General features: G+C 50.8%; 1 protein-coding gene across 2 annotated transcripts in view; it reads left to right on the top strand.

The window, feature by feature from the left end:
• Positions 1–20,524, top strand: part of LOC140110295 (uncharacterized) — a 66,650-nt gene that overhangs the window by 7,663 nt on the left and 38,463 nt on the right. For both annotated transcript variants that reach the window (XR_011851406.1, XM_072132146.1), the window contains exon 2: positions 15,234–15,286. Coding sequence is in view for 1 of the 2 variants with exons in the window: in XM_072132146.1 (XP_071988247.1) it covers positions 15,234–15,286 (53 nt within the window). In the remaining variant the exon portion in view is untranslated. The remainder of the gene's footprint in view (positions 1–15,233; positions 15,287–20,524) is intronic.

Genomic DNA, 20,524 nt, shown 5'->3' with positions numbered 1-20,524 from the left:
TGGTTCTGTATCTATATTGTGAGCTTGGTTCTGTATCTATATTGTCAGCTTGGTTCTGTATTTATATTGTGAGCTTGGTTCTCTATCCATATTGTGAGCTTGGTTCTGTATCTATACTGTGAGCTTGGTTCTGTATCTATATTGTGAGCTTGGTTCTGCATCTATATTGTGAGCTTGGTTCTGTATCTATATTGTGAGCTTGGTTCTGTATCTATATTGTGAGCTTGGTTCTGTATCTATATTGTGAGCTTGGTTCTGTATCCATATTGTGAGCTTGGTTCTGTATCAATATTGTGAGCTTGGTTCTGTATCCATATTGTAAGCTTTGTTCTGTATCCATATTGTGAGCTTGGTTCTGTATCTATATTGTGAGCTTGGTTCTGTATCTATATTGTGAGCTTAGTTCTGTATCTATATTGTGAGCTTGGTTCTGTATCTATATTGTGAGCTTGGTTCTGTATCTATATTGTGAGCTTGGTTCTGTATCCATATTGTGAGCTTGGTTCTGTATCAATATTGTGAGCTTGGTTCTGTATCCATATTGTAAGCTTTGTTCTGTATCCATATTGTGAGCTTGGTTCTGTATCTATATTGTGAGCTTGGTTCTGTATCTATATTGTGAGCTTGGTTCTGTATCTATATTGTGAGCTTGGTTCTGTATCTATATTGTGATATTTTTTTATTTGCACATTTTACACTTCATAGAGGGCGAAAACATTTAACGAGGAACAAATTTTATCTTTGGAAAACGACATTTCTCCTATTATCATTTTTCTACGATTATTGAGAAGAATAATTTACATAGATGGGAAATTTATGACAATTCACAAACCATCAGGACTATAAAATGACGGATTAATGGGAAAGGTAAACAGAAAATCTCCGCAGCCGATTGTTAGGAAATAAACTTTGTGAGATAAGACACAAGGGAACTTGCGGGACATTATGGATCAGTACAAGAAGCGGGGCGGAGGATGTCCACGACCTCGGGTTCTGGAGCGCTGATGGTGGAGGCCGCCATATTGGGATGTAAGAGGTGGGGGTCTGTATATTTTTGGTTATTGTTAGGGGTTTTTGGGTTTTATTTTTGCAAATAGTAATAGAATAGCAATAATGATAATAGTGAATATGTTCTGTGCCAGTTGGGGCAGAGAATATTGTATTACAGGCGGTCCCCTACTTAAGGACACCCGACTTACAGACAACCAATAGTTACAGACGGACCCCTGTGACCTCTGGTGACCTCTCTGGATGTTACTATAGTCCCAGGCTGCAGTGATTGGCTGTAAGATGTCTGTAATGAAGATTTATTCATAATCCTTGGTCCCATTACAGCAAAAAATGTTTAAACTCCAATTGTCACTGGGGCAAAAAAATTTTTATCTGGATCTACAATTATAAAATATACAGTTTCGACTTACATACAAATTCAACTTAAGAACAAACCTCCGGACCCTATCTTGTACGTAACCCGGGGACTGCCTGTATTGGTGTCCAAAAACTTTTTAAATCAAATTTGTAAAGTTGTAAAATGTAAAGTTTTTTAAAAAGCCTTAGTTTTAAGGAACACATCTATTTATTAACCCTATGAATATATTAATCTTAGTTCTGGTACCGTACTTATGAATTAATCTTGCTTCTGGTAACGTATCTAGGCATCAGGACAATGCCTAGATATGTTTGTAGATATGTATGTAATCCTGTATCTATCTAGTAATATTGGTTCTGGTACCGTATGTATGTAGTCCTGTATCTATCTAGTAATATTGGTTCTGGTACCGTATGTATGTAATCCTGTATCTATCTAGTAATATTGGTTCTGGTACCGTATGTATGTAGTCCTGTATCTATGTAGTAATATTGGTTCTGGTACCGTATGTATGTAGTCCTGTATCTATGTAGTAATATTGGTTCTGGTACCGTATGTATGTAGTCCTGTTCTGGTCCGGTAATCTTGATTCTGGTAACATATCTGTGCAGTAAGCTTGTTTCTGGTGCTGTATCAATGTAGTAAATGTCAAATTTTGCAGAAATAGGATAGGAAGCTAATGAGGGGGGGGGGGGTAAACGTGTGCAGGTCGTGCCCGACTCCCCCAGCAGGATGAGAAGTTCTGTCCTATGCAGGAGGTACCACCAGAATATGGAGGAAGAGGAGGCCGAAACTAAGACAACTAAACGCCCTGGCAGAGTTTCATCACGAGTCTCACAGTGCAGAATGAGACAGGCAGCCTTATACAGCAGCAGATCTGTCACAGTGTGTGACGCTGGATGATAAATCTGGTGCAGGACCGTGGTGTTGTACTTTGCACCACCTATTAGTTGGACCAGTTTGGAGCATGGCTGGCCGGCTCAGTGGGTGCCATTTTCTTGCAGGGGGGACCAGAAACAATCCCATAACCTGGGGTGTCCCAGAATATTCAATGGCCCCCACCTATGATCAGGTGTGGACCTATCCATCAACCTGACCCTTATCTGGGGTGCACCTGCGACTGTATAATGGCAGCACATTCCAGTGAGGAGATCAGGACAAAGGTCTGTGTGTCACCGGTCACCGGAGGAGGGACTGGAAAGAGGAAGCCGAAGACAACCGGAGGGAGGGAATCAGGACACACAGGACATGGCAGCTGGCTGTGTATGGGGGGTGTAGTCACAGGCGGGTCAGAGCCCCCATGCTGACCCCTGACCACTGCTGGCTATGATAGAAAGGTGTCAGGACACAGGACATGGCAGCTCGCTGTGTATGGGGGATGTAGTCACAGAGGGGTCAGAGCGCCCATGCTGACCCCTGACCACTGCTGGCTATGATAGAAAGGTGTCAGGACACAGGACATGGCATCTCGCTGTGTATGGGGGGTGTAGTCACAGGGGGGTCAGAGCCCCCATGCGGACCCCTGACCACTGCTGGCTATGATAGAAAGGTGTCAGGACACACAGGATATGGCAGCTCGCTGTGTATGAGGGGTGTAGTCACAGAGGGGTCAGAGCCCCCATGCGGACCCCTGACCACTGCTGGCTATGATAGAAAGGTGTCAGGACACACAGGACATGGCAGCTCGCTGTGTATGGGGGTGTAGTCACAGAGGGGTCAGAGCACCCATGCTGACCCCTGAACACTGCTGGCTATGATAGAAAGGTGTCAGGACACACAGGACATGGCAGCTCGCTTTGTATGGGGGGTGTAGTCACAGAGGGGTCAGAGCACCCATGCTGACCCCTGACCACTGCTGGCTATGATAGAAAGGTGTCAGGACACAGGACATGGCAGCTCCCTGTGTATGGGGGTGTAGTCACAGAGAGGTCAGAGCACCCATGCTGACCCCTGACCACTGCTGGCTATGATAGAAAGGTGTCAGGACACAGGACATGGCAGCTCGCTGTGTATGAGGGGTGTAGTCACAGAGGGGTCAGAGCCCCCATGCGGACCCCTGACCACTGCTGGCTATGATAGAAAGGTGTCAGGACACACAGGACATGGCAGCTCGCTGTGTATGGGGGTATAGTCACAGAGGGGTCAGAGCGCCCATGCTGACCCCGGGCCACTGCTGGCTATGATAGAATGGTGTCAGGACACACAGGACATGGCAGCTCGCTGTGTATGGGGGGTGTAGTCACGGAGGGGTCAGAGCGCCCATGCTGACCCCTGACCACTGCTGGCTATGATAGAAAGGTGTCAGGACACACAGGACGTGGCAGCTCGCTGTGTATGGGGGTGTAGTCACAGAGAGGTCAGAGCGCCCATGCTGACCCCTGACCCCTGCTGGCTATGATAGAAAGGTGTCAGGACACACAGGACATGGCAGCTCGCTGTGTATGGGGGGTGTAGTCACAGAGGGGTCAGAGCGCCCATGCTGACCACTGCTGGCTATGATAGAAAGGTGTCAGGACACACAGGGCATGGCAGCTCGCTTTGTATGGGGGGTGCAGTCACAGAGAGATCAGAGCGCTCATGCTGACCCCTGACCACTGCTGGCTATGATAGAAAGGTGTCAGGACACACAGGACATGGCAGCTCGCTGTGTATGGGGGGTGTAGTCACAGAGGGGTCAGAGCGCCTATGCTGACCCCTAACCACTGCTGGCTATGATAGAAAGGTGTCAGGACACACAGGACATGGCAGCTCGCTGTGTATGGGGGGTGTAGTCACAGAGGGGTCAGAGCGCCCGTGCTGACCACTGCTGGCTATGATAGAAAGGTGTCAGGACACACAGGACATGGCAGCTCGCTGTGTATTGGGGGTGTAGTCACAGAGGGGTCAGAGCGCCCATGCTGATCCCTGACCACTGCTGGCTATGATAGAAAGGTGTCAGGACACAGGACATGGCAGCTCGCTGTGTATGGGGGTGTAGTCACAGAGGGGTCAGAGCACCCATGCTGACCCCTGACCACTGCTGGCTATGATAGAAAGGTGTCAGGACACAGGACATGGCAGCTCGCTGTGTATGGGGGGTGTAGTCACAGAGGGGTCAGAGCACCCATGCTGACACCTGACCACTGCTGGCTATGATAGAAAGGTGTCAGGACACAGGACATGGCAGCTCGCTGTGTATGGGGGTGTAGTCAGAGGAGTCAGAGCGCCCATGCTGACCCCTGACCACTGCTGGCTATGATGGAAAGGTGTCAGGACACAGGACATGGCAGCTCGTTGTGTATGGGGGTGTAGTCACAAAGAGGTCAGAGCGCCCATGCTGACCCCTGACCACTGCTGGCTATGATAGAAAGGTGTCAGGTTACAGGACATGGCAGCTCGCTGAGAATGGGGGGGTGTAGTCACAGAGGGGTCAGAGCGCCCATGCTGACCCCTGACCACTGCTGGCTATGATAGAAAGGTGTCAGGACACACGGGACATGGCAGCTCGCTGTGTATGGGGGGTGTAGTCACAGAGGGGTCAGAGCACCGTTGCTGACCCCTGACCACAGCTGGCTATGTTAGAAAGGTGTCAGGACACAGGACATGGCAGCTCGCTGTGTATGGGGGGGTGATAGTCACAGAGGGGTCAGAGCACCCATGCTGACCCCTGACCACTGCTGGCTATGATAGAAAGGTGTCAGGACACACAGGACATGGCAGCTCGCTGTGAATTGGAGATGTAGTCACAGAGGGGTCAGAGCGCCATTGCTGACCCCTGACCACTGCTGGCTATGATAGAAAGGTGTCAGGACACACAGGACATGGCAGCTCGCTGTGTATGGGGGGTGTAGTCACAGAGGGGTCAGAGCGCCCATGCTGACCCCTGACCACTGCTGGCTATGATAGAAAGGAGTCAGGACACACAGGACATGGCAGCTCGCTGTGTATGGGGGGTGTAGTCACAGAGGGGTCAGAGCACCCATGCTGATCCCTGACCACTGCTGGTCATGATAGAAAGGTGTCAGGACACAGAACATGGCAGCTCGCTGTGTATGGAGGGTGTAGTCACAGAGGGGTCAGAGCGTCCATGCTGACCCCTGAACACTGCTGGCTATGATAGAAAGGTGTCAGAACACATAGGACATGGCAGCTCGCTGTGTATGGAGGGTGTAGTCACAGAGGGGTCAGAGCACCCATGCTGACCCCTGACCACTGCTGGCTATGATAGAAAGGTGTCAGGACACACAGGACATGGCAGCTCCCTGTGTATGGGGGTGTAGTCACAGAGAGGTCAGAGCGCCCATGCTGACCCCTGACCACTGCTGGCTATGATAGAAAGGTGTTAGGACACACAGGACATGGCAGCTCCCTGTGTATGGGGGGTGTAGTCACAAAGGAGTCAGAGCACCCATGCTGACCCCTGACCACTGCTGGCTATGATAGAAAGGTGTCAGGACACAGGACATGGCAGCTCCCTGTGTATGGGGGGTGTAGTCACAGAGGAGTCAGAGCACCCATGCTGACCCCTGACCACTGCTGGCTATGATAGAAAGGTGTCAGGACACACAGGACATGGCAGCTCCCTGTGTATGGGGGGTGTAGTCACAGAGGAGTCAGAGCACCCATGCTGACCCCTGACCACTGCTGGCTATGATAGAAAGGTGTCAGGACACACAGGACATGGCAGCTCGCTTTGTATGGGGGTGTAGTCACAGAGGGGTCAGAGCGCCCATGCTGACCCCTGACCACTGCTGGCTATGATAGAAAGGTGTCAGGACACACAGGACATGGCAGCTCGCTGTGTATGGGGGTGTAGTCACAGAGGGGTCAGAGCACCCATGCTGACCCCTGACCACTGCTGGCTATGATGGAAAGGTGTCAGGACACACAGAACATGGCAGCTCGCTATGTATGGGGGGTGTAGTCACAGAGAGGTCAGAACACCCATGCTGACCCCTGACCACTGCTGGCTATGATAGAAAGGTGTCAGGACACACAGGACATGGCAGCTCACTGTGTATGGGGGGTGTAGTCACAGGGGGGTCAGAGCGCCCATGCTGACCCCTGCTGGCTATGATAGAAAGGTGTCAGGACACACAGGACATGGCAGCTCTCTGTGTATGGGGGGAAGGGGGTGTAGTCACAGAGGGGTCAGAGCACCCATGCTGACCCCTGACCACTGCTGGCTATGATAGAATGGTGTCAGGACACACAGAACATGGCAGCTCGCTGTGTATGGGGGGTGTAGTCACAGAGGGGTCAGAGCATGCATGCTGACCCCTGACCACTGCTGGCTATGATAGAAAGGTGTCAGGACACAGGACATGGTAGCTCGCTGTGTATGGGGGGTATAGTCACAGAGGGGTCAGAGCACCCATGCTGACCCCTGACCACTGCTGGCTATGATAGAAAGGTGTCAGGACACACAGGACATGGCAGCTCGCTGTGTATGGGGGGTGTAGTCACAGAGGGGTCAGAGCGCCCATGCTGACCCCTGCTGGCTATGATAGAAAGGTGTCAGGACACACAGGACATGGCAGCTCGCTGTGTATTGGGGGTCTAGTCACAGAGGGGTCAGAGCGCCCATGCTGACCCCTGACCACTGCTGGCTATGATGGAAAGGTGTCAGGACACACAGGACATGGCAGCTCGCTATGTATGGGGGGTGTAGTCACAGAGAGGTCAGAACACCCATGCTGACCCCTGACCACTGCTGGCTATGATAGAAAGGTGTCAGGACACACAGGACATGGCAGCTCACTGTGTATGGGGGGTGTAGTCACAGAGGGGTCAGAGCGCCCATGCTGACCCCTGCTGGCTATGATAGAAAGGTGTCAGGACACACAGGACATGGCAGCTCTCTGTGTATGGGGGGAAGGGGGTGTAGTCACAGAGGGGTCAGAGCACCCATGCTGACCCCTGACCACTGCTGGCTATGATAGAAAGGTGTCAGGACACACAGAACATGGCAGCTCGCTGTGTATGGGGGGTGTAGTCACAGAGGGGTCAGAGTATGCATGCTGACCCCTGACCACTGCTGGCTATGATAGAAAGGTGTCAGGACACAGGACATGGTAGCTTCCTGTGTATGGGGGGTATAGTCACAGAGGGGTCAGAGCACCCATGCTGACCCCTGACCACTGCTGGCTATGATAGAAAGGTGTCAGGACACACAGGACATGGCAGCTCGCTGTGTATGGGGGGTATAGTCACAGAGGGGTCAGAGCGCCCATGCTGACCCCTGCTGGCTATGATAGAAAGGTGTCAGGACACACAGGACATGGCAGCTCGCTGTGTATTGGGGGTCTAGTCACAGAGGGGTCAGAGCGCCCATGCTGACCCCTGACCACTGCTGGCTATGATAGACAGGTGTCAGGACACACAGGACATGGCAGCTCACTGTGTATGGGGGGTGTAGTCACAGAGGGGTCAGAGCACCGTTGCTGACCTCTGACCACTGCTGGCTATGATAGAAAGGTGTCAGGACACACAGGACATGACAGCTCGCTGTGTATGAGGGGTGTAGTCACAGAGGGGTCAGAGCCCCCATGCTGACCCCTGACCACTGCTGGCTATGATAGAAAGGTGTCAGGACACACAGGACATGGCAGCTCCCTGTTTATAGGGGTTGTAGTCACAGAGGGGTCAGAGCACCCATGCTGACCCCTGACCACTGCTGGCTATGATAGAAAGGTGTCAGGTTACAGGACATGGCAGCTCGCTGAGAATGGGGGGGTGTAGTCACAGAGGGGTCAGAGCGCCCATGCTGACCCCTGACCACTGCTGGCTATGATAGAAAGGTGTCAGGACACACAAGACATGGCAGCTCGCTGTGTATGGGGGGTGTAGTCACAGAGAGGTCAGAGCGCCCATGCTGACCCCTGACCACTGCTGGCTATGATAGAAAGGTGTCAGGACACACAGGACATGGCAGCTCACTGTGTATGGGGGGTGTAGTCACAGAGAGGTCAGAGCGCCCATGCTGACCCCTGACCACTGCTGGCTATGATAGAAAGGTATCAGGACACACAGGACATGGCAGCTCGCTGTGTATGGGGGGGTGTAGTCACAGAGGGGTCAGAGCGCCCATGCTGACCCCTGACCACTGCTGGCTATGATAGAAAGGTGTCAGGACACACAGGACATGACAGCTCGCTGTGTATGACTTGAATATTGTGTTATTGCCTGGTACCATCCCCCGGCCCTTGGCCACCGCTCCGCACTCAGTGCTGCTTCTCCTTCAAGATAAATAATTAATACAGGTTTTACTTAAGCAGAAAAGAATGTGACCCCCCCCCCCCCCGTCATCCTCCCACTTCTTCATGCGACATCCACATCCACTCACCTTGTTTTATTTGGCTGCAGGATCATCTTTCCTACAAGCTCCAATCATCAATTATTGAAAAGGATGTTTCAATCATATATCTGCCATGTGTCTGTCATGGGTCAGCCGTCTACCTCATGTATCAGCCGTCTACCTCATGTATCAGCCGTCTACCTCATGTATCAGCCGTCTACCTCATGTATCAGGCGTCTACCTCATGTATCAGGCGTCTACCTCGTGTATCAGCCGTCTACCTCATGTATCAGCCGTCTACCTCATGTATCAGCCGTCTACCTCGTGTATCAGCCGTCTACCTCATGTATCAGCCATATATACAAAATGTATCAGCCATATATACAAAATGTATCAGCCGTCTACCTCATGTATCAGCCGTCTACCTCGTGTATCAGCCTTCTACCTCGTGTATCAGCCGTTTACCTCGTGTATCAGCCGTCTACCTCGTGTATCAGCCGTCTACCTCGTGTATCAGCCGTTTACCTCGTGTATCAGCCGTCTACCTCGTGTATCAGCCGTCTACCTCGTGTATCAGCCGTCTACCTCTTGTATCAGCCGTCTTGTATCAGCCATATATACAAAATGTATCAGCCGTCTACCTCATGTATCAGCCGTCTACCTCATGTATCAGCCATCTACCTCATGTATCAGCCGTCTACCTCATGTATCAGCCGTCTACCTCATCTATCAACCTTGGACTTTTAGAGTCTTGGTAACGTCTGATCCCATGAATATCCGGTTGAATTTCATGTGCAGTAGAGGAAACTCCATGACACGTAGACTGTGGTGGAACACATTTCTCTGTAGACAAGAAGGTTTAGGGCAAGGGCAGGGGAGGGCTCTGATGCGTAGGATTGTTGTAGGCTCCTATTCATGGTGTGAGGGTTTCTCCAAGGCCTCAGCTATAGGTGGTTTCCTGGTACATGGTGGATGTAGACTGTAGTAGGACACATTAGTACGGAGACAGGGAGGGCGAGAGGCTCTGTTGTGTAGGATTGTTTTAGGCTCCTATTTATTGTGGTCTCTCCAGGCCTCAGCTATAGGTGGTCTCTGGATCTAGCCTGGTGGGATACACTGGGATGGAGATGGGAAGGTTTAGGGGCAAGGTTGGCGAGAGGCTCTGTTGTGTAGGATTGTTTTAGGCTCCTATTTATTGTGGTCTCTCCAGGCCTCAGCTATAGGTGGTCTCTGGATCTAGACTGGTGGGATACACTGGGATGGAGACAGGATGGTTTAGGGCCAGGGATGGCGAGAGGCTCTGTTGTGTAGGATTGTTATAGGCTCCTATTTATTGTGGTCTCTCCAGGGCTCTGCTATAGGTGGTCTCTGGATCTAGCCTGGTGGGATACACTGGGATGGAGACGGGAAGGTTTAGGGCCAGGGATGGCGAGAGGCTCTGTTGTGTAGGATTGTTGTAGGCTCCTATTTATTGTGGTCTCTCCAGGGCTCTGCTATAGGTGGTCTCTGGATCTAGCCTGGTGGGATACACTGGGATGGAGACGGGAAGGTTTAGGGGCAAGGTTGGCGAGAGGCTCTGTTGTGTAGGATTGTTGTAGGCTCCTATTTATTGTGGTCTCTCCAGGCCTCAGCTATATGTGGTCTCTGGATCTAGCCTGGTGGGATACACTGGGATGGAGACGGGAAGGTTTAGGGGCAAGGTTGGCGAGAGGCTCTGTTGTGTAGGATTGTTGTAGGCTCCTATTTATTGTGGTCTCTCCAGGCCTCAGCTATATGTGGTCTCTGGATCTAGCCTGGTGGGATACACTGGGATGGAGACGGGAAGGTTTAGGGGCAAGGTTGGCGAGAGGCTCTGTTGTGTAGGATTGTTGTAGGCTCCTATTTATTGTGGTCTCTCCAGGCCTCAGCTATAGGTGGTCTCTGGATCTAGCCTGGTGAGATACACTGGGATGGAGATGGGAAGGTTTAGGGGCAAGGTTGGCGAGAGGCTCTGTTGTGAAGGATTGTTGTAGGCTCCTATTTATTGTGGTCTCTCCAGGGCTCTGCTATAGGTGGTCTCTGGATCTAGACTGGTGGGATACACTGGGATGGAGATGGGAAGATTTAGGACCAGGGTTGGCGAGAGGCTCTGTTGTGTAGGATTGTTTTAGGCTCCTATTTATTGTGGTCTCTCCAGGCCTCAGCTATAGGTGGTCTCTGGATCTAGACTGGTGGGATACACTGGGATGGAGACGGGAAGGTTTAGGGGCAGGGTTGGCGAGAGGCTCTGTTGTGTAGGATTGTTGTAGGCTCCTATTTATTGTGGTCTCTCCAGGCCTCAGCTATAGGTGGTCTCTGGATCTAGCCTGGTGGGATACACTGGGATGGAGACGGGAAGGTTTAGGGGCAGGGTTGGCGAGAGGCTCTGTTGTGTAGGATTGTTGTAGGCTCCTATTTATTGTGGTCTCTCCAGGGCTCTGCTATAGGTGGTCTCTGGATCTAGACTGGTGGGATACACTGGGATGGAGACGGGAAGGTTTAGGGGCAGGGTTAGCGAGAGGCTCTGTTGTGTAGGATTGTTGCAGGCTCCTATTTATTGTGGTCTCTCCAGGCCTCAGCTATAGGTGGTCTCTGGATCTAACCTGGTGGGATACACTGGAATGGAGACGGGAAGGTTTAGGGGCAGGGTTGGCGAGAGGCTCTGTTGTGTAGGATTGTTGTAGGCTCCTATTTATTGTGGTCTCTCCAGGGCTCTGTTATAGGTGGTCTCTGGATCTAGCCTGGTGGGATACACTGGGATGGAGACGGGAAGGTTTAGGGGCAGGGTTGGCGAGAGGCTCTGTTGTGTAGGATTGTTTTAGGCTCCTATTTATTGTGGTCTCTCCAGGCCTCAGCTATAGGTGGTCTCTGGATCTAGCCTGGTGGGATACACTGGGATGGAGATGGGAAGGTTTAGGGGCAAGGTTGGCGAGAGGCTCTGTTGTGTAGGATTGTTTTAGGCTCCTATTTATTGTGGTCTCTCCAGGCCTCAGCTATAGGTGGTCTCTGGATCTAGACTGGTGGGATACACTGGGATGGAGACAGGATGGTTTAGGGCCAGGGATGGCGAGAGGCTCTGTTGTGTAGGATTGTTATAGGCTCCTATTTATTGTGGTCTCTCCAGGGCTCTGCTATAGGTGGTCTCTGGATCTAGCCTGGTGGGATACACTGGGATGGAGACGGGAAGGTTTAGGGCCAGGGATGGCGAGAGGCTCTGTTGTGTAGGATTGTTGTAGGCTCCTATTTATTGTGGTCTCTCCAGGGCTCTGCTATAGGTGGTCTCTGGATCTAGCCTGGTGGGATACACTGGGATGGAGACGGGAAGGTTTAGGGGCAGGGTTGGCGAGAGGCTCTGTTGTGTAGGATTGTTGTAGGCTCCTATTTATTGTGGTCTCTCCAGGGCTCTGCTATAGGTGGTCTCTGGATCTAGACTGGTGGGATACACTGGGATGGAGACGGGAAGGTTTAGGGGCAGGGTTAGCGAGAGGCTCTGTTGTGTAGGATTGTTGCAGGCTCCTATTTATTGTGGTCTCTCCAGGCCTCAGCTATAGGTGGTCTCTGGATCTAACCTGGTGGGATACACTGGAATGGAGACGGGAAGGTTTAGGGGCAGGGTTGGCGAGAGGCTCTGTTGTGTAGGATTGTTGTAGGCTCCTATTTATTGTGGTCTCTCCAGGGCTCTGTTATAGGTGGTCTCTGGATCTAGCCTGGTGGGATACACTGGGATGGAGACGGGAAGGTTTAGGGGCAGGGTTGGCGAGAGGCTCTGTTGTGTAGGATTGTTGTAGGCTCCTAGTTATTGTGGTCTCTCCAGCCCTCAGCTATAGGTGGTCTCTGGATCTAGCCTGGTGGGATACACTGGGATGGAGACGGGAAGGTTTAGGGGCAGGGTTGGCGAGAGGCTCTGTTGTGTAGGATTGTTGTAGGCTCCTATTTATTGTGGTCTCTCCAGGGCTCTGCTATAGGTGGTCTCTGGATCTAGACTGGTGGGATACACTGGGATGGAGACGGGAAGGTTTAGGGGCAGGGTTGGCCAGAGGCTCTGTTGTGTAGGATTGTTGTAGGCTCCTATTTATTGTGGTCTCTCCAGGGCTCTGTTATATGTGGTCTCTGGATCTAGCCTGGTGGGATACACTGGGATGGAGACGCGAAGGTTTAGGGGCAGAGTTGGCGAGAGGCTCTGTTGTGTAGGATTGTTGTAGGCTCCTATTTATTGTGGTCTCTCCAGCCCTCAGCTATAGGTGGTCTCTGGATCTAGCCTGGTGGGATACACTGGGATGGAGACGGGAAGGTTTAGGGGCAGGGTTGGCCAGAGGCTCTGTTGTGTAGGATTGTTGTAGGCTCCTATTTATTGTGGTCTCTCCAGGGCTCTGCTATAGGTGGTCTCTGGATCTAGCCTGGTGGGATACACTGGGATGGAGACGGGAAGGTTTAGGGTTGGCGAGAGGCTCTGTTGTGTAGGATTGCTGCAGGCTCCTATATCCGGTGCTGGCTGTGGGACAATAGGACATTCCAGGAATATTAACATCTTATGGCGTCCTGAAATAAAACTACAAGTAACTGTGTGTGGAGAGGGTCCTGGAAGCCCGTGTTTAACTCTGCCCATGCCGGGCGGCCCTGTGTACATGGGGGGTGGCAGGGGGTGTACAGACTTCTCTGGTGACATTCCTCACAGAGTAAATCTCATGGTATTGTATGACATTATTTACTTTGCTGATCACACCACTCCACCAGCTGCACAGCACTGACTCCCACACCCAGGGACTGAAAGAGTTAAAGCTACACCCCACTGATTACTGCAGCTAATTACAGGAAGGAAGAGGTGAGGGACAATGTGCAGGGGCTATAGGACCCACCAGCCCTCTGCCTCTAGTAGCCACAGACCACTGTCCTCCACCTGCCCAGTTATCAGGACTTCTATCCAGGTGTCACTAGTTCCAATACGTTATCCAGGCTCCTGCAGTGGTACCTGGGGCTGTATCAGATATCCGAAATTATTTATAATTATTAGGGACCCTGATCTATTATCAGCAGATCTCTCCAGTTACCAGAAGCCCTCTCTAGTTACTAAGGGTCCTCTATAGTTACAAAGTGTCTTTTTCAGTTACCAAGAGTTCTCTGTAGTTACCAGGAGTCCTCTCCATTAGTGTTCCTCTCCAGTGACCGGAGTTCCTTTCCAGTTACTAGTTGTCCTCTCCATTGATCTAGGTTCTTCTTCAGTGACACAATTCCTGCTCCAGTCACTGAGGCCCTTCCTACTTAATATGGTTCTTTTTTGTGATCAGGGGTCCTCTCCAGAGATTGAGGGTCTTCTCCAGTGATCAGGGGTCCCCTCCACTGATTAGGAACCCTGTCCAGTCAACAGGAGTCAACTCAGTCATTTGTGGTCCTCAAATGATCAAGAGTTCTGTTGAGTGATCAGAGGTCTTCTCTAGCAATCAAGGGTCCTCCCCAGTGACCTGGAGTCCTCCCCAGTGACCTGGAGTCCTCCCCAGTGACTTGGAGTCCTCCCCAGTGACGGGGTGTCCTCCCCAGTGACGGGGTGTCCTCCCCAGTGACGGGGTGTCCTCTTCAGTGACATGGAGTCCCCTCCAGTGATGTGGAGTCCTCTCCAGTGACATGGTGTTCTCTCCAGTGAGATGGCGTCCTCTCCAGTGACGGGGTGTCTTCTCCAGTGAGATGGCGTCCTCTCCAGTGACGTGGTGTCTTCTCCAGTGAGATAGCGTCCTCTCCAGTGACGTGGTGTCTTCTCCAGTGAGATGGCGTCCTCTCCAGTGACGTGGTGTCTTCTCCAGTGAGATGGCGTCCTCTCCAGTGACGTGGTGTCTTCTCCAGTGAGATGGCGTCCTCTCCAGTGACGTGGTGTTCTCTCCAGTGAGATGGCATCCTATCCAGTGACGTGGTGTCTTCTCCAGTGAGATGGCGTCCTCTCCAGTGACATGGTGTTCTCTCCAGTGAGATGGCGTCTTCTCCAGTGACATGGTGTTCTCTCCAGTGAGATGGCGTCCTCTCCAGTGACGTGGTGTCTTCTCCAGTGAGATGGCGTCCTCTCCAGTGACGTGGTGTTCTCTCCAGTGAGATGGCGTCTTATCCAGTGACGTGGTGTCTTCTCCAGTGAGATGGCGTCCTCTCCAGTGACATGGTGTTCTCTCCAGTGAGATGGCGTCTTCTCCAGTGACATGGTGTTCTCTCCAGTGAGATGGCGTCCTCTCCAGTGACATGGTGTTCTCTCCAGTGAGATGGCGTCCTCTCCAGTGACATGGTGTTCTCTCCAGTGAGATGGCGTCCTCTCCAGTGACATGGTGTTCTCTCCAGTGAGATGGCGCCCTCTCCAGTGACATGGTGTTCTCTCCAGTGAGATGGCGTCCTCTCCAGTGACGTGGTGTCTTCTCCAGTGAGATGGCGTCCTCTCCGGTGATCAGGATTATGCTCTAGTTAGCAATATTCTTCCCCAGAGTCCTTTGTTTACTATTCACTTTATACGGAGATTCAGACTTTTCCATTACTGGTTAATAGTAGAAGATGTATTTTGCACTGATGATCTTATTTCATGATCTTTTCCCAATATAGGGCTGTTTTCACGTATGAGAAGAAATGGAGCCTGAAGCTGTTGGACTCTGGAGGTAAGAGACAGCGGAAGGTGGATGTCCTGCACCTTCTCACCTTCCTATTGGGGGTTCCTCCAGCTTTGTTTCACAATGTTTTTAAAGGGTTTCAAAAGGTTTTTCCAAAATAAATACAGATCAATATTGTGTGAAATCAGCAGATCAAGCTCCATAAAGTAATATAGGAAAATAGCAAAGGAAGGGGAAGATCTGAGAGGGCAGCAGGGGGAAGGACCCGAAGGGGAATGAAGAGCAATGTTTTCAGATTCTCGACTGGTAGTCACACTGAAATACGTCCTCTTTATCATTAGGCAGTAAAGTCTGATATTTACTACAATCCACATTAGTTTGGTTCAAACTAAATCCACGAGGTCGCGATAGTGATCATTGCTGCAAGAAAAAATAAAAATAGGAAAATATTAATGGAATAAAATATATAAGAACCTGCCGATCCTAGAAGTTTCCTTTCCTATATAAGCAAAATGGCTGAGGCTGTAATCCCGGAACGAATCTGCGGTTGCAGGGAGCGTAGCCACAGGGGTATGTGGAGAAAGAGGAGAGGAGCGGCATATAATCAATGGTCGCCCTTGGGCAGGGCTTCTAGGGGCAGCTGTGGGCAGGCAGATTCCTCCACTCAGGTATAGTCGCCTTTCTTTGTAAGATTACTAGGGGCGTTAGCCTAGAAGCATAGTAGTATTTGAGTAAGTTGGGTACCCCCAGTCTCCCTTGAACTTTAGCAGAGTACAAAGTGGAAGCCTCCACCCTACCCCGTCTAGGGCCCGATCAAACTTGATTTCCATCTTGAAGGATTTTCAAACATAAAGGAGGTAAAACACGGGAACAGTTTGAAAACAGCACAAGAGACGCGGAGAGAGTCATCCCCATCACCGCATCCATGACAGGTTCGGGCTAGCCCATTGGTTCATATCCTTCTCAGTCTACGTAAAGAAGGGCTCCATCATCTTGGACTTGATTTGAACCCTAATCTCTGTTCTTTGTGATTTTTTGTAAATTTATGATGCATATGGTTCAGAAACCCTGGAGATACGGAGATGCCTTGGTTATACAATGATGGATCAGATATCTGCTTAGGGTTAGCCTGACATGGAGGGTCACTGTGGCTCCTCAGAAAGTCCTCTGTGTACTGAAGTTCTATATTCTTTATGTATTTCCATGTACGAACACCTAGTGGTAGTCAGGTAGGTGGAAAGTATTGGTCCTTATTTGCTATGGAAACTTGCAGCAAGTAACGAGCTCTGCTAACTGGTTATAGCTCCAGGGAAGGCCAATGATTAATCAAAGCTTCTCAAGTCTATAACGTCGGTCATGCCCAATCCCACGCACGCAGCACCTCCCAGTTCTACACCACTATCTCTAGTTCCGCTCTTGATGGCCTCATTAGTTACTGTGGGAATGTAGAGATACTATCTGGGTTCCCACACAACTCAGGGGCTACAAATATTTGTGGAAGCATCGGAGAGTTGCATAGTCCTTGCCTCGAGGTTCCTACAGATCCATTCCTCCTGGTGACAGACGCTCTCTACCCACAGATCACTCGCTCGCACGTCCACATATCTCCTGAGGTTCTGAGCTCACGTTCATTTGTGGATAGACTTTTCCATGTTTACTATCACCAGAAACAAGTCTATAACTAATGGTGGCCATGCGGATACCAGACTGGCTGATGGGTTCCCTTTCCTAAGGCTTCCTACGCATGAAAGTCCTCAGTCCATGCAAACGCATCCCCCCGAGCGAGCGCAGACGGACAGGGACTCCCTGTGATTTCTCTATGATGTAAGGACCCCCGGCCTCTGGTTTCATGTCTCTACTAGGGGGCTTCCTTATAACGTAGCCAGAAGTCAAAGTTTTGCTTATCTTACTCAGAAAAACATATTTGCATATTTACTTCCCAGAATCCTTAGTGGAACATGCTTGACCTCTCCGCACACCTGCAGAGGTGGCAAGTTTCTTCCCTCACCTGCAGAACTATATACATCGGTATTTATGTATATTATATATGAAGTATGGTGAGTGGGGGCTGGGGCCTCACGGACCTGGTAAGTATTTTCTCACGTACTACATAGAGTAGTTATGGAGGATGTTGTACGTCATCTCCCGGGATTATGTAGTCGTTCCCATTATAGCTCAGTCCTGTAGTCTCCTGTCCTGGGAATCAGCATGGAGGAACGCGCCTGACCTCCTCCCTCACACTGACAGCTGGGACAGTTCACCAGAGTCACAGCATCTCCCCCAATATATAAACACTACCCCCTCCTCACATTCCTCGGGTGATTGTCCCTGTGTTAATGGCTGTGGCGTCCTGTAAACATCGGCTTCCTTGTATATTACTTTCCCCGGGCCGGGATTTTCACTTATGTCTCTTGGTACAGAATTATAGGAGATGCTCAGATCTGTTCATGGGAATGTGAGGGACACAAGGGTCTTGAGGGAACCCGAGGACCACAGGAGAAGGAACCTACAAATCAGACTCAAACATTGCCTCCATATGTGTCCAAAGAATCTCTGTGTTCTTGTGCAAACCCATTAGCATGTAGGGATATGAAGAAGCCCCAACACATCTGCAGCACACCATGTGCAGTCCCCGGGTTAGAGGTGGCCCCTATGTGATTTTGGTTCCACCAGGCACCATCAAGGTGTCTCCACCTTTTGCTGCTCTCTGGAAGGCGTGATGCACCCTAATGGAAAATAAGTCATGAAGGTGGGATGAGGGACAGAAGACGTCCTCATTATTATCAGCTGCACCCCATGAAGGTGGGATGAGGGACAGAAGACGTCCTCATTATTATCAGCTGCTCCCCATGAAGGGGGGATGAGGGACAGAAGACGTCCTCATTATTATCAGCTGCTCCCCATGAAGAGGGGATGAGGGACAGAAGACGTCCTCATTATTATCAGCTGCTCCCCATGAAGGTGGGATGAGGGACAGAAGACGTCCTCATTATTATCAGCTGCTCCCCATGAAGGTGGGATGAGGGACAGAAGACGTCCCCATTATTATCAGCTGCTCCCCATGAAGGTGGGATGAGGGACAGAAGATGTCCTCATTATTATCAGCTGCTCCCCATGAAGAGGGGATGAGGGACAGAAGATGTCCTCATTATTATCAGCTGCTCCCCATGAAGAGGGGATGAGGGACAGAAGACGTCCTCATTATTATCAGCTGCTCCCCATGAAGAGGGGATGAGGGACAGAAGACGTCCTCATTATTATCAGCTGCTCCCCATGAAGGTGGGATGAGGGACAGAAGACGTCCTCATTATTATCAGCTGCTCCCCATGAAGGTGCGATGAGGGACAGAAGATGTCCTCATTATTATCAGCTGCTCCCCATGAAGGGGGGATGAGGGACAGAAGACGTCCTCATTATTATCAGCTGCTCCCCATGAAGGGGGGATGAGGGACAGAAGATGTCCTCATTATTATCAGCTGCTCCCCATGAAGGTGGGATGAGGGACAGAAGATGTCCTCATTATTATCAGCTGCTCCCCATGAAGGGGGGATGAGGGACAGAAGACGTCCTCATTATTATCAGCTGCTCCCCATGAAGGTGGGATGAGGGACAGAAGACGTCCTCATTATTATCAGCTGCGCCCCATGAAGGTGGGATGAGGGACAGAAGACGTCCTCATCATTATCAGCTGCTCCCCATGAAGGGGGGATGAGGGACAGAAGACGTCCTCATTATTATCAGCTGCTCCCCATGAAGGGGGGATGAGGGACAGAAGACGTCCTCATTATTATCAGCTGCTCCCCATGAAGGTGGGATGAGGGACAGAAGACGTCCCCATTATTATCAGCTGCTCCCCATGAAGGTGGGATGAGGGACAGAAGACGTCCCCATTATTATCAGCTGCTCCCCATGAAGGTGGGATGAGGGACAGAAGACGTCCCCATTATTATCAGCTGCTCCCCATGAAGGTGGGATGAGGGACAGAAGACGTCCCCATTATTATCAGCTGCTCCCCATGAAGGTGGGATGAGGGACAGAAGACGTCCTCATTATTATCAGCTGCGCCCCATGAAGGGGGGATGAGGGACAGAAGATGTCCTCATTATTATCAGCTGCTCCCCATGAAGGTGGGATGAGGGACAGAAGACGTCCTCATTATTATCAGCTGCTCCCCATGAAGGGGGGATGAGGGACAGAAGATGTCCTCATTATTATCAGCTGCTCCCCATGAAGGGGGGATGAGGGACAGAAGATGTCCTCATTATTATCAGCTGCTCCCCATGAAGGTGGGATGAGGGACAGAAGACGTCCTCATTATTATCAGCTGCTCCCCATGAAGGGGGGATGAGGGACAGAAGACGTCCTCATTATTATCAGCTGCTCCCCATGAAGAGGGGATGAGGGACAGAAGACGTCCTCATTATTATCAGCTGCTCCCCATGAAGGGGGGATGAGGGACAGAAGACGTCCTCATTATTATCAGCTGCTCCCCATGAAGGGGGGATGAGGGACAGAAGATGTCCTCATTATTATCAGCTGCTCCCCATGAAGGTGGGATGAGGGACAGAAGACGTCCTCATTATTATCAGCTGCTCCCCATGAAGGTGGGATGAGGGACAGAAGACGTCCTCATTATTATCAGCTGCTCCCCATGAAGGGGGGATGAGGGACAGAAGATGTCCTCATTATTATCAGCTGCTCCCCATGAAGGTGGGATGAGGGACAGAAGACGTCCTCATTATTATCAGCTGCCCCCCATGAAGGTGGGATGAGGGACAGAAGACGTCCTCATTATTATCAGCTGCTCCCCATGAAGGTGCGATGAGGGACAGAAGATGTCCTCATTATTATCAGCTGCTCCCCATGAAGGGGGGATGAGGGACAGAAGATGTCCTCATTATTATCAGCTGCTCCCCATGAAGGTGGGATGAGGGACAGAAGATGTCCTCATTATTATCAGCTGCTCCCCATGAAGGTGGGATGAGGGACAGAAGACGTCCTCATTATTATCAGCTGCTCCCCATGAAGATGGGATGAGGGACAGAAGACGTCCTCATTATTATCAGCTGCTCCCCATGAAGATGGGATGAGGGACAGAAGATGTCCTCATTATTATCAGCTGCTCCCCATGAAGGTGAGATGAGGGACAGAAGATGTCCTCATTATTATCAGCTGCTCCCCATGAAGAGGGGATGAGGGACAGAAGACGTCCTCATTATTATCAGCTGCTCCCCATGAAGGTGGGGATGAGGGACAGAAGACGTCCTCATTATTATCAGCTGCTCC

Source organism: Engystomops pustulosus, unplaced genomic scaffold, assembly GCF_040894005.1.
Source record: "Engystomops pustulosus unplaced genomic scaffold, aEngPut4.maternal MAT_SCAFFOLD_242, whole genome shotgun sequence".
In the NCBI taxonomy this organism is placed as follows: Eukaryota; Metazoa; Chordata; class Amphibia; order Anura; family Leptodactylidae; genus Engystomops; species Engystomops pustulosus.
Note: the sequence above shows the minus strand (reverse complement) of the source record. Positions and strands in the feature narration are given on the sequence as shown.